The 14,919-nt window shown below is 36.9% G+C and overlaps 1 protein-coding gene across 1 annotated transcript; it reads right to left on the bottom strand.

Moving 5' to 3' along the window:
• Positions 1–309: 309 nt before the first annotated feature.
• LOC110704768 (glutamate dehydrogenase B-like) lies at positions 310–6,646 on the bottom strand. Its single transcript, XM_021882578.1, has 10 exons — positions 6,469–6,646; positions 4,843–4,972; positions 3,450–3,563; positions 2,959–3,180; positions 2,783–2,857; positions 2,382–2,498; positions 2,053–2,303; positions 1,454–1,529; positions 1,257–1,343; positions 310–769 (listed from the first exon to the last, which is right to left on the bottom strand). The coding sequence occupies exons 2-10, from the start codon at positions 4,948–4,950 to the stop codon at positions 584–586; spliced, it is 1,236 nt and encodes a 411-aa protein (XP_021738270.1). The 5' UTR covers positions 4,951–4,972; positions 6,469–6,646; the 3' UTR covers positions 310–583.
• Between the last annotated feature and the right edge of the window lie 8,273 nt (positions 6,647–14,919).

Raw genomic sequence — 14,919 nt, forward strand, 5'->3', positions numbered from 1 at the left:
TCCTCAAAATCTACTGTCATTTAAAGATTAAATCTTTCTATTTGTTTATTATCCTTCGTTTACTACATACATTATTAGTTTCATGTGATTTGTTAATTTATAAATCATATAATTTGTTTCATAAATATAAAATGTTTAGTTTACTAACGTTTTTTCTACTACAAATTTACAGCAGTGTAGCGCACAGGCTAAAATCTATTACACATAAACACAAATATTCTAATAAGATCTCATTTGATATTTTTTTCCATATTTATCAATATATACATAAAGTCAAAGTTAAAATAATAGACAAACAACAGAAAGATGAATCATAATTCTCAGCCATAAACTCTTCTTTGCTCACATTTAATCATAAATAAATAGAGTTACAATCCGGTTGAAAACCAAAACAATAATATCATATGAAAAATCTAAACGGAAAAAAATTACATCTAATTTAACCGGGGTAAAGACAATAACCCATGGCATTGATAAAGTCAAGTATAAACTATAAAGGCATCACATAATATCGAAATGCAAAGATCAAATAACCTAGGAGCAAAGGGAGGTTTTATTGAACAAAATCACAAGTTGATGATAATTAAGCTTCCCAACCTCTAAGAACAGTGGCTCGTGCAACACGATTTAGTCCAAGGGTAAAGGCCCCCATACGAAGATCACAATTATGTGTATTACACATTTCCTTTACATTCTTCAATCCTTTAGTCATATATGTCTTCAGTTCATTGTTCACTCTCTCTTCTTCCCACATAAAACCTTGAATGTTCTGCAATTAATAAACATAGTCTTATATCAGATAATGAATGTATTCATTGTGTATTTCCTTTCATATAGAACTAACTACTTACTATCCCAAATTTGTACTCTTAATACTACCTCCGTTTCAAAATATTTGTAACAATTTGACATAAAGCATGAGTAGAAAATGTCTAATCGTTGCAAATAATTTGAAACAGATGTAGTATGTGATAATTGCATTAGAGGAAGTAATGCCTTTAGCCCTTTATATAGTAGTAAAACACAATGTGTCCAGCATTTTTAAATATTATGGATTAGACCCTAATTTCAATACACTCTGAACACATTCAATTATTTAATTTTCAAGTTAAGTATAGAACCTTGAAAGAAAAACTGTAGAACATCAAAAAATTTCCAAATTCTGACAGAAAATAATAGTTACAATAAAACATAGAACAAAGAAATGACCAAGACTAAACTCTACAAGAATCACTTTATAGAGGAGAATTTCATACCTGAACCCACTCAAAGTAACTAACAGTAACACCACCAGAGTTTGCATATATGTCAGGAAGAATGATAACACCTTTCTTTTTAAGTATCTGAAAAAAAAAAAAAAAAAAAAAAAAAAAAAAAAAAAAAAAACCCTCTCTTGTTATAACAACTCAACTACAACATCATAATACAAAATATTAATCCAATTTAAACAAACCTCATCTGCCTCTGGATCGGTAGGATGGTTTGCAGCCTCCACAATAAATTTGGCCTTGATTTCATTTGCATTATCCCTTCAATCACAACAAATGAATAAATTTTTTATTTGGCAATCCAAGTTGAAAAAAATATGTGAATTGAAATTCAGGTCATGAATATTTCTTCAAAAAGCAAGAGAATACGGTGCAATCAAATCACAAAACTAAGTATTAGTTGGTCTACCTAAAAAATGGTTCACAAAACTAAGCTGAAAGTCCTGGGGAAGGGGAAATCCTCTTATCCTTAATATTTGAAGGCAATTTTTAGTTAACTAAAATTCAGATTGTGAAATCCTCTTTGCCACTATCATGAACCATTTCAACATTAGAATCTGATAACCAATAAAGAATTTCAGCCATTGTAAATTAATATTAAAGATTTGAGACCAATATTAAATACTTCGAAAGAATTAATTAAGAACTGAAGCGGAGATTTGATTGTCACTTATCCTTCACACCTTGTGTTTAGATAATATGGAGTGATTCATTTCTTTCCTCAACATCAAATATCAATTTATTTACATACAAGGTGAAGGGTAAATGGCACTTGAAGATGAACCTGTTAATAACGCCACCAAGGGCTGCAGGGATTAGCACGTCACAATCTTCAACCAATATTGAATTGGAGTCTATTGCATCTGCGTCATGGAAACCTTTGACTCCACGATTTTCTTGGACATGTTTAAGTAAGCTGTCAATGTCAAGTCCGTTCTTGTTTTTAATTGCTCCACTAATATCACTTACAGCAACAACCTTCCCTCCTAATTCACTGATGAGTCGTGCAGCCCAAGAACCCACATTCCCAAACCCCTGAGATTAGTGTAGTTAGGATCAATTGCGACTGACAAACAACATAATAGAATATTAAAGTTCTCTTTTAATGCATACCTGTATCACAAATCTCTGACCAGATACAGTCTTTCCATACTCATTTAAAAGGGCTTCTGTAGCAAACAGAACCCCTCTTCCTGTAGCTGCATCTCTACCAAGCGATCCACCAAGGTCCTAATACCACATCAAAATCAAATTAATTTTTCTGTAAAAAATAAACTTAATTTAGTAATCTGAAATATAAATTAATTACTTCTATTGCTAAAAGTTTCAAGCATATTAGTCAAGACTCAAGAGGCATGCTTAATGTATTGTCAATCGCATAATTATATGGCTAAACTTAAAAAAAAAAAATTTTTAAAAAAAAAAAAATATCAAGGACAACTGAGGAGCACACAATACCATCAAATTATAAGTGTACTACAAATAAGCATAAACACAATTATCAACACACTTACAATAGGCTTTCCAGTAACAACTGCAGGTGAATGACCATGGAACTTAGAGTACTCATCCAATATCCAAGCCATTGTCTGTTCAAATGACAGTAAGATTAACAATTAAATTTTATACATATATGATATATGTCAATACTATTACAGAGACCTTTTCACAAACAAATAACTGATTTCACCTGTGAATTGGTCCCCATGTCAGGAGCAGGTACATCGGTGTGGATTCCAATGAGATCATGAATCCTCTGGGTGAAAACTCGTGTCAAGCGTTCAAGTTCAGAAGCACTCAAGTCCGATGGGTTACATCCTATGCCACCCTTGGCACCACCATAAGGAATATTTGCTACTGCTGTCTTCCATGTCATTAATTGTGCCAAAGCATTAACCTCATCTGGGTCAACCTACAATATTGATTAACAACATTATTCATTACAGTTATCAAATATTGTAGATTGAGCAATCTATAATGTCTTTGTTTAAGGAGAAAGCAATGACAAATTATAATTGAGTTATCAGGTAATAATTTACAAATTTTAGCCAAATAGGGGAATCCAATGTAGTACAGTTATACAGATAAAATAATAACTTTGTTGGATAAATACAAAATAAGTTTTTTTTTTTTTTTTCAATAAATGAGGCAAAAAATAACAGAAAAAACATGCAAACCAACCTCTGGGTGGTATCTGATTCCACCTTTCATGGGACCTCTAGAATTGTCATGCTGAACTCTGAATCCAATAAAAGAAGCTAAAGTACCATCATCTTTGGGTATAGTACACTCAACCTGCAATTTTTTGTTAAAATTCTGAATCAGTATTTCAGCAAAATACGAGTTGTATGTCACGGATCTGTGGGAGACATATTATTGCAAATGATGGCCCATACGAAATTTTACCCGCACAAAGAAATCCGAATAGCCAAAAAAAAAAAGGAACAAGTACCAAATCATCAAAACATCAAGGAAAAAACCACATAAAAGGTGCTTGCATGAGCACGAGTACTACCCATAAGTTTATATTAATAAACCAACCAAAAGTAATCTGTTTATTGCAAAACATTCTGCATAAATATACTACTTGGGGATATATTGACAGGTAATTTAAAGCTATAGCTTGCATAACACTACCATATATAACAATAGAATCATAGATACACATACTTAACCCATTGCAAGGGTTTGACAGTTTGAGTTAGAGAAGATAGTTTGGAAAAAAATCTAAAAACCCCAGAACAAGATACAAACTAAGTGTTTGGATAAAGAAATGGGAAAGAAAAGAAGGGGAGGAAGGTGAGGGGGAGGGAAGAGAAAGGAAGGGGAGGGAAGAAAGATGAGTTTTCCTTCCAAATCTCTCTATTGTTGGAGAGATTAATTTCTTAGAATTTAATCCTTCCATTTCTCTCCCCTCCAATTCCCTACCTTCCTTATTTGTTATCCAAATGAAAGATAATCCATCCCTCCATTTCCCTTCCATTCTTTTCCCTCCATTTCCTTCGATCCAAACAAAGCGCAAGAGATTGACAAGTACTCACTAACGCTTTGTTTGGATAACAAAGAAGGAAGGAAAGGAAGGGGAGGGGAAAAGAATGAAGGGAAGGGAAAAGAAAAGGAGGGGGAGGTGAGCTCTATTTTCCCTCCAAATCTCTCCAATTTTGGAGGGATTATGCTTATTAAAGAGAGAGGGAAAATGGATCCCTCCCTCTCCTTCCCCTTCCTTCCCCCAATCCTTTACCCAAACAAGAGAATTTATCTCCCTCCCTTTCTCTTCTCTTCTTTTCCTTCTATTTCTTTCTATCCAAACAAAGCATTAGAGTTATCTCAATTTTCAGATACTGATGATGTACCTAGTACATATGTTTGATAACAGTAATCCGCACTATACTACTACATTTAAATTATCTGATTACTTTTTCATAGACAAATATATGAGAATTCTAGAGACTAACAAATTCCAGACACTTGCTCTTTCAGCAATGAAATGAGTAACTAGCAACAGAGTTGAGTCGGTATATAACTTCTAGAAACATAGTTGATAGTAAAGTGATTAAAGAAAAGCATTATCCACCTTGATTTCCCTAAATGGGATGAGAAGACTCTTTTCAAGTTTAGCATCCAACCCCAAAAGTCGGGATGCTTGCTTAAAATTTCTATTAGTTGCTGCGAGTGCGTTCATGATTTTACTGCTTCAAAGTAAGCTGAAATTTGAGATAAAGGGTATTAGAAAATCTTCAAAATCTAAAATTAAAATTAGATAAAATTAAATAAAAATTAAATTAAAATAAGCTCATCTACTGAGGACAGAAAGATGAGCAACTGCTCAACCTAACAATTCGGAGTAACTTTTAATAAATAAATACCAAAAAGATGGAAGTCAAAATCAAACAAAATAAGCATATATATTCAAAACAGCTCAAGATAAACATGGCCATATGCAAGCATGGTCAAAAGAGAAAAGACCCGTAATCATTGATGCAATGAACTCTCCACTACATGAAAAATCTGCACTGGTATATGCATCACTAGCTATCTTATTAAGTTCATACGTTAGATTGCCACATTTGCAATTCACCGTTGAGACACGATAGAGGGCGATAAATATGCATCAAGCTCAAAGATTGAGCAACACTGCTCATTCTTCGTAATTTAGAAGTCTTAATCTAATTACCCTATCCAAGGCTTTGGCCAACACTTGTAACCCAATCCTTAAGGGTAATTTCATATCATGGCACACACAATGAAAGCAACGAAACTAATGGGTACGATTTGGAAGCATCTACATAAGAAAGCGACAATTAGCATTTTCTTCGGCTTCAATCAAAGCAACGCAGTGTGTGTGCAAACGTTAGATTACAACTAAAAGGCAAAAAGGGATCACTCATATAACCACTCAAGCCTCAACTTATAGGTCATGTAATATGTATGATATAGTGATCAAATGGTCAACTAGCAACCTTCTTCACCATTTCACCCAATAAACAAAACCTCAATTTAACCAAAGTGGTAAGACATACTCAACTACTACACAATCAATGGTAGATCTCGGGTTCGAATCATCGAAGCCAGCAAATAAACACAACTCATTAATGTCACGATCAAGTTTCTTAACAAACAACTAAACAACAATAAGTTGACTTAATTGGATTTTTTGCTCAAATTGCAGAAATTAAATCAATGCCAGCACCTTTGCCAGCCTATTCAATAGCAATTGAGTAAATTTGAAGCACAATCTGTAATTTGAATTATAATTCCAAAATAAAAAACTGGATTGAATGGACCTAAAACAACCAACATAAACAAAGACTTTTCACAGTTGAATCTGAGTAAATTGGATATGATTGTCAGCATAAAATACACAGTAAAATCTTGGAAATGGTAAAATTGGAATTCGGAATTTGCAATTAAAAAATTATCACTCTTACAGTATAAACAAACAATGAAACAGACAAAAAGCACTAACAATTTTGAAAGCCTCGATCTTGAACAAAACCCATGTGAATTCGATCAAAATAATATCATAATATTAATTAATTAAACTAAAAACCTAAAAAAAAAAAAACCAGATCAAAATATCTAAAATATCATACAATGTAAATTAAAAACAATCAAACCCACGATTAACCAGCAAAAAATAATGCAAACCCATTCACAAAAAATTAAAAAAAAAGAATCAGATTTTGCGGAAATTACTAACCAGAGAAGGTGGCAAGTGGGGAAAAACAAATTGAATAAGAGGAGAGAGAAACTTGAAAACTGAGAAAATGAAGAATTTGGGTAGAATTGGGGAAGGTGAAACGTAAGAGCAGAGAGCAAGGTGAAAGGTATAGCAGAGCACGAATTTCAGGAATTTATTTATAGGGGAGAAGAAATTGAGGTAGGAATCAATACTTTAATATAAAATTAAATATATATACAAAAATAAAGTTGAAATTGAAATTTGTAAAATGTGTTAGTTTTTGAGATGTATTTAGACACGTCAAGCTTACACGTCAATTGTATCTTTGGTCTTTAATTTAAAAACAAAAAAGCGATGTCTAATTTCAACAAAAAAATTGTCAATGAGAAGCCGATAGATATTGATTTTATTTGAGCATGTTATCCATGAGTATAATCCAATTGGTAAACCCCTTGTCTTATTCCGTATGACGTGCTACACGTTCAACTAATCAATGCATTGATGCATCATTATTGCGAGTAATGTTTTTGTTAAACGTTATCGATAATTCATTACAATTACAATTTTTTTTTTTTTTTTAAACCTCATTACTATTACACTTAGGGCTTGTTTGTTTGACATAAAAAAACATGGAAAATGAAACATCGTGACAATTACAAATTTTATGTGTTGCTTGATTGACAAAGATTTGGTGGAATGGAGGAAGTTGAACTTCCTAGGAATTTTAACTTCCCACAAAATGCAGGAACTTACTTACCTAACCCCCCTAGGTAAGTAGAAATTCCCATAGGAAATTACTTTTTCATTGTTAACTAAACAATTTTAGGAAAGTCCCATGAATTTGATAATAGGAATTTAATTCCCATAAATTGCAAATTCATGGGAAGTTCTAATTCCCATGTGAACCAAACGACACCTTAATCTCGTGTGATTCACCTTTTATTTTTATCATATTTTTATTTTGTTTTTTTTGGTATATTTGTTGTGGTTTTTATTTTTTTTATTTTTTTAAAAAAAATTATACTCCATATTAGTTTTTACCTATAATTTAATTTTACTATGAATCCCTAAGGAAAAAGTTAATTATAAGATATATGGAATTTATTCTAGTTTCTTACAATATAAAATCAAATCTCCTAATGATATTTTTAATAAATCTTATCTTAATTAATATGGTTAGTGCATCACAAATGATATAGTTTCCTAATCTACTTATCATAACAACATTTCACCTTTAGGCCTTGCCTGGATTAGGCGTAATATATTAAGGGGTAATAAAAGTCAAACTTGAAAAAAACACAAGTAATTAGAGATATCATTGTAGAACACAAGGTGTTTACAAATGAAATAAGGTAGTTGTGTCATAAGGAAAAGAGAGATAAAATCCTCGTAATGAGGGTAATAGTTACCCACCCTTCCCCTAGTGTAACTATTTCCCCCAAAATGAGGTTAATAGTTCTCTTGTTCATTTTTTTTTAATAGCTCTTCTTTCTTCACCTCATACAACACCATCAGTACTATATAATTTTCCTTACAATCACACCATCTCTATCTCCTCCTTCCCTATATTCACTTTCATTTTACTTAGTTTGACTTTTGTTACCCTGTTAATATATCTCCCTCAATCCAAGCATGCCCTTAGAAAAAAAATTTCTCCACCCAATACAAAACATACAAGAAAAAAATTGAAAAAATCATTTGCTTGAATTGTGTTTTTTGTCAAAGCAAATACTTGTAGAAAATAAATATAAGTTTTACATTTCCTCCTATTTTGTATAAATTTTTTATGAACCAAATCCACAATTTTTGTAGGAAATTTTTTTAAAAAACCACCCCTAAATATACCACTTTTCTAAAAAACCACCCATACGAAATTAAAAAAAAAACCCACCTGCAAGCCAAAACCAGTAGGTATCACCACCTCTCTTCTATTCCGGCTTGTTTTCCGACTAAAGAATTCACGTGTCGTCACCCTATTGGCCTAAATTAACAAATTAAAAATAAAAATAAAATCAAATCAAATTTTTTTAAAAGAAAAAGAAAAAGAAAAATCCCCCTCCCCCTAACCCCAGTCCCGGCAGCCACTTGCCGGACCACCCCCCCCCCCACCCCGACCAGCCACCTCCGACCTCTACTCCTACCGGCGAACCCCACCAAGCCCCACCCCTGCTCGCCCGGCCACCAAGCCCTCTCCAATTTTGTCCCCGGTACGTACGGTGTTTCCCCTTTCGATCTTTCTCCTCAAAACCCTAGATTTTTGGGTGTCCTCAATTTGCAACACCAGCAGAAACTAACCACCGCCGGCAACTCATCCCACCTCAGAAACTGTTTCAATGGAGTGAGAGAAAGCTAGCTCATAAGCTATTTTAATGGAGAGCTCAGAGTGCGCTTCAATGGAGTAGGCTCAAATATGCATTTCATCAAACAACTTCGGAAATCTGCCATCAATTCTCCTGAAGTCCTTTGTCGGACGTTGTCGCTGATATACTGCCCCACAAACATCTCCGTCAGCTTCTCGAAGCTGTCAACTATTCCGTTTTCTAGGTTGGAAAACCAATCCGATGCCACTCCAGTCAAAGTAGTTGGAAAGACCTTACACCATACAGCATCGGAGTTTGTATACAAAGTCATGTGCCCCTCATAGGATGTTATGTACCTATTTGGGTCACCTCTGCCATCATATCTACATGTCGGCATCTTTATCTTTTCCATTGGTTGCTCCAAGATATCTTGTGTAAACGGCAAAGCCCTTGGCTTCACAACTGCTCATGCTGCACCTTGTCCCGCAATTTGAGATATCCTCTGTCTTTGAGTACTGGCAGCGTGACTAGAGGATTGCGCTTCAGTCTCCCGTTCGGTTGTGTGTCCTCTCCGGTGACGCATCTAGAGATAGTTGCCTCGGCGAACCAGCCGCATAGTGAAACTGGCTGCCAAGATTTATTATCGGTATCTCCCCTCCAGTCTGCCCAGTACCGCCCCCTGACTCTTTTCTCTTCCTACTCATTGCCCTCATTTCCCTGGCTGTTGTTTCCAATTCCTCTGGGGTAAATTCGGCCATGGGGTCCGGCATGGCATTATTACGTCGTTCTGGTGTTGTCGGCATACCGTACTGATTCCCTTCCAAGGTGTGAGTTTCATCCTCTATCTCAACACTTGGAATAGCTGTTCCATTTCCAGCTGTTACATTTAGGTTCACTGTTTTACTGATTCCGTTATGGTTTGTAGGTGTTTCTTTGTTTCCCGTCATAATTTTACTGTGTTAGGTACTTAGGCGATAGAAGTAATCACTACCCCCTCCTTCTAGCGCCAAGTTGTTCCTTTATGGGACCCGACAACCCGTAACCGAGATCCGTGAAGACCCTATCGCCCAGCTATGCACCTACATAGGAAATAAGGATTAGCTAGCCCCGGGGTGAATCCAGGGATAACCACTCCGATGACAAAGTGAGAAAGTGTTTAAGAAGAAGAAGAGATGATATCAAGAGAGATTAAGAGAGAGAAAGAAAGAGAGAGGAGAGAGAGTAACAATATATATCCCTTTTAATGTGGAATAAACCTACCTATTTATAGTGAACTCAACTGCCAGGTGGCTGCATGCCATGCAAGTAATATTCATGCCAAGTGTTGAATTGGCTGGTCGACGCCACGTGTTGCTTGATGACCAACCGTTACCTATGCCATTATAGGGATACGCCGACATAGTTAACATGACATTTAATTCGCACCCGGTCAATCTGCAAAAAGGGTGCATATATTTTGTTGTTATCATTATCTCCCTATACAACTAGCCCCCCCCCCCAAGTGAGGACGTCGGTGGAACTGATGTTCTCACTTATCGCACTGAATCTCTCATTTCAACCTTTAAAAACCGGTCAACGAGCGCTTACTTGGTCTCAATCATCTCGATATGAGGAGACTGAGTGTCCACTGGAACTTAATCACTTACCAACTCAGTATCGTATGTTTATTGGTCTATATCAAGCACTTTTCTTCCTACACCTTTTATTCTTAAATTTGGGCTGGTAGGTCGACACCTTTATTTTTCTTTTTTTTTCAATTTGCCCCCCAAGGGAGCTGATAGCAGATAAGGTCTACTTTATTCTCAGGCTGGGAGCAAAAAATCTCCGATTTTCCCCCCAAGTGAGCTATCTGCTGATAGTAGATTAGCCTCACCTGACATTCAGAGTAGGCGGAAAAAAGAATATTAAGCGTTTTTTTTTTTTTTACATATATAGATATATTATTATTATTATTATAATTATTTTTAACGGGAAGTTTTTTAGTCACCGAAAACGTGTCATCAATCAAGATGTATAATTTTGAATTTGCAAAACTTTCAGCCATTGTATTTTTTACTGACCCATCACATCAACCGTTGCCCTTTAAATCTATAAAAAAACCTCACTTACTTCCTCTTTCTTTATCTTCATTAATCTTTCTCAAATTCACACCCGTAAGTAAACTAGAAGCGTCTCTATGCAAACGTATCAGCAGCATCTTAACAACCTCAAGTGCTTCACAGATTTGGAGATCGGGACTTTTGCAATTTCCAAAGACACCCTTTGGTTAAAATTTCGAAGGTACTCATTAACCCTAACTTTTAATTTGTGCATGCTTTTGATTTTTGCAACTTAGGCGTAGTTGGCATTTGTAAATGTCTGATAGTATTGTCGAAGAGGAACAACCTACGCTCAGTACTGTTAGGTGCCGACTTATTAGACAATCTTTGGGTAAAGATATCGATAAAACTTAGGGAACATCGTCATCTCTTTCTGATAAAATTGACGATCCGTTTTAGCCACTAACTACTGAAGAACAAAGGCAAGCTTACTTTCGTCATAAGGTTATAGCAAACTGTGAAAGGACTTTCTGACCTATCAATCCTAACCTATCGGACGACACCAAGGTCCTTGACATCGAGCCTGTTAGTGTTCGATACCATTTGTGCGGTTTTGCTGACAAGCTGGGTAATTCAGAGCTTAACCAATACGGTTCCAACGTTGGATTTATTGGGGTTGCAACTATGCCGGGATCAAAGAGAACCAGTTATCAGCCTCAGGCCGCATATGATGTTCCCCCTTTAGAAGCTGAGACTAGCCGTAAGCCTGGTCGAAGACAGGTTGGTAGTTCTTCCAGTGAGCCAGAACCTGAAAACCCTAACTCTAGTTCTGGCAGTGACAGGGAAGAAGATAAGTCCCATGTCCATGAGTCAGCTGTAAACTCTATTCTTCAGGATGAGGAGTTAAACGGCGATGATGAAGTTAACCAAGGGGATGTCGTTAACGCAGATGATCAGGACAGCTTAGTTGACTTAATGGAGCAAGTAACTAAGAAAGAAGGCTTGGATGAGGGATATAACTCTGAGGTGGATACAGCTGAGCACCGACATCCCATCGACGTTGATGCTAAAAGCAAAATTTCCACAACTAAAATAAATGAAGTTTGGCGTAAGTTATCTATCGAAAAGGACTACTGCCGACATGCCAAACGACTCTACCGCCTTCCAGACGGGTATAAATTAACCATCCCCCCTCAAAGTCCACTGTGCTAGACTGCTCAGATGGTCATGTTGCTATCTATGCTAAGCATCTTGATTTCGGTCTCCGCTTTCCCCTTTATCCTTTCATCACAAAGATTCTTCGGGTCTGGAACGTTAATCTTGTGCAATTGACACCGCAAACTATCCGAACTGTCGTAGCTGTAGTCTAGGTTATGTTATACATGAATTTCCCCCTTACCCTTAACTTATTCAGAAATCTCCATTGGATAAAGCGGGACTGCCAATCTGAAGGATGGTGGTCTATTTACACAGCTCCTCGCAAGTTTACTGTTAATCGTAAGTTGTCCAGTTGCAAAGGCTGGCAGGACAAATTTTTCTTTATGCGGGTTCCGGATGATTATCCTCTTAGGAGGACCTTTTTCAACCCTCACTCACACTTTGATTCTATTGCCGACAGAGGTCTTGGCATTCAAGAACGCAAGGCCTTTGATTATTTTGGCATAGAAGAAATTGAATTTGATGATGATAGTGTAGAGATAGTCCCCAAGGTGTGGGTGCCGAATGTGAAGTATATTCTTGGCAACTCCCCTTTGTCTCATATCGGTCTTTGTACGACCCATATTTATGGTATTACTCTTATTGTTTTACTATTTTATTTCCACGTTAACATGAATATCTTTGATTAATTTTTTTTTATACTCATCTGTTCATAAATCCACTCTACTTTACTTTATCTAATATAACCGTCTCTGTTGTAGGAATTGAAAAGTTAGATCGAAAAATTCTTGGTTTATCTGCTGACGGCAAAAGGGTTTTAAAGCACTGCCCCCCTTCACCTAAGCCTGCTTACGACACTCTAGCCACCTTCTGCAATCGGTCCTCTTCTCGGTCAAGAAATCCAAAAAGAAAAGCTGAAAGAATGGCTGATGACAATGCCAAGAGAGGCACCAGCAGGCATATCGTCTCACTCGCCAACAGACGTGGTGGGATGACAGGAGCCTTTAGCTTGAGGGGAGAAGACGAGCTCGCTGCTAAGAAGACGAAGAGAGATGATGGAGCAACATAGCAGCAAAAGGATCAAGCTCCCCAGCAGCAAATTCCACCACCACTTGAACTTCCTGTTAAAAAAAAATCCATGTTGGTCAGGGCTGTAGTTGAGGACATTGTGGATTCTTCACCTCCGAAAAAGCCTACAACCGTTACCCAACCTGAAGTTCTAGCCAAGGGTCCTTCCGGCTCTGATGTGAGTGTTCCCGGCATCACATACCGAGCTAATCAGTGGATTGAACGGCCGTCCGGTAAGATTCCCGATGAGGTTGTCAAGAGATTCGTCGTCCTTGAGGGTTGATCTCAGGACCGGTGGCAGCCAGATCTAGACGTATGCCGCAATGAGTCTATCTTTACCGATGACCCGCTACGAGGCAGCAACTTAGGTTATCGGCTGCTTCGGAACCTGGTTACTTCTGTTGACAGGCCTCCTGGTCTTATCGGCCTGATTGCAACCCAACACATGCATGACTTGATGAAGGTACGCTATTTGTTTAGATTGTTGTCATTGCTTTTGTTACCATTACTCTAACCAACCTATTTATTTTCTTTTTGCACGTAGGTTGTTGCCTCTCCTATCGAGTTTGTTGAGATGTACCGGTATTACCAAGAGCAACACCACCAAACTGCGGCAAATCAACAAGCTTTGGAGACGGCCCCGAAAAATGAAAAAAAAGCTCTTGACGGCATCAGAGCAGCGAAGAAGAAGGATGATGCCGAGTTGAAGGCTCTTAAGGAAATAACTGGCAAGCTTGAGGCCATTGAGAACGAGATTAAGCGCCTCTGTTCTCAGCTAGATGTGAAGGCTAAGGTTGCAGATCAACTCCCTTTACTGCAGAAAGAGCTTGATGATGCCAAGGGTACTATCGGCCTTTTAGAGGAGAAGGTCCAAAAGATAGAGACTGACAAGCCAGGTATTCGGCAAAGAGCTGTCAGCCGATATCTACAATCAGCTGAATTTATATAACGACTCCAAAACCGCTATGATGGTGGATGGACTATAGCTCAAAGGTGTGTCGTTTAGGTTACCGGTTGGGGAAAACCTGACTGGGCTAAAGTTGAGGCAGCCTTCAACAAAAAAGCGCACGAGCTAGCTACCGGTTTTGAGCAACAAAAATTTGTTGATGAGGATCTTTTCAATGCTGAACCTAGTAAGATGATCCTTTGGTGGACCCTAGCCTCTTGAATTCTCCAGTAGCTGAGAAGACAGATACTCATCAGGCTTAAAGGGGCGAGCAGTCATCACAAGTATCATCATGTGGCTCCTGCGTACTTGGGGATTTTCAACATTGATGTTTTTGAATTTTGTTTATTGTAAAAACTGTTATTTGATTATGCTGTTTATCGGCATTTTTTATGGTGATGCCTGTCGGTTGTAAATTTCTACTTGTAACTATCTCTCACGTCTGTACCTTTCGAAAATTGTTATTAGCTTCTAACAATTTACGCTAGATTATGTCATTAGCTTATTTGATAAATTACGCTAGATAATGCGCATACCATATCTGCTCCCCCTTAGGTAATGTACCTGCAAAGCTGGTGCATTATCTTAGGAGTACAATTCGCTCTTAACCAATGCTCCTTAACAACTACACATTTCCCTGACCTAGTCCATATTCTAACCGGTATGCCCGCTTTTCCATCGGTTTTTTGGTTTAACAAGGTAGGGTTTCAGTTGGATAAGGTAGGATATCCATACACTTTAATTCCATTTCCATTTCTGTTTTCAGCCTATTGTAAATTATTTTTAATTAAAAATTTCTTAGTAGCTACCATTGTCGTTTTGTTGTGGTTAAACTCCCTGTATGTCATTGTACCTGGCCTAGCCGAGCTAAAGATCCTGTACCGGTTTTTTGTTTTGTTGTGGTTTTGTTATGATGCATTTCTATTTCTGTTTTCACTGTTACGCTAGGTTTTTGTAC

This window comes from Chenopodium quinoa, unplaced genomic scaffold (assembly GCF_001683475.1).
Source record: "Chenopodium quinoa cultivar QQ74 unplaced genomic scaffold, ASM168347v1, whole genome shotgun sequence".
NCBI classification, from domain to species: Eukaryota; Viridiplantae; Streptophyta; class Magnoliopsida; order Caryophyllales; family Amaranthaceae; genus Chenopodium; species Chenopodium quinoa.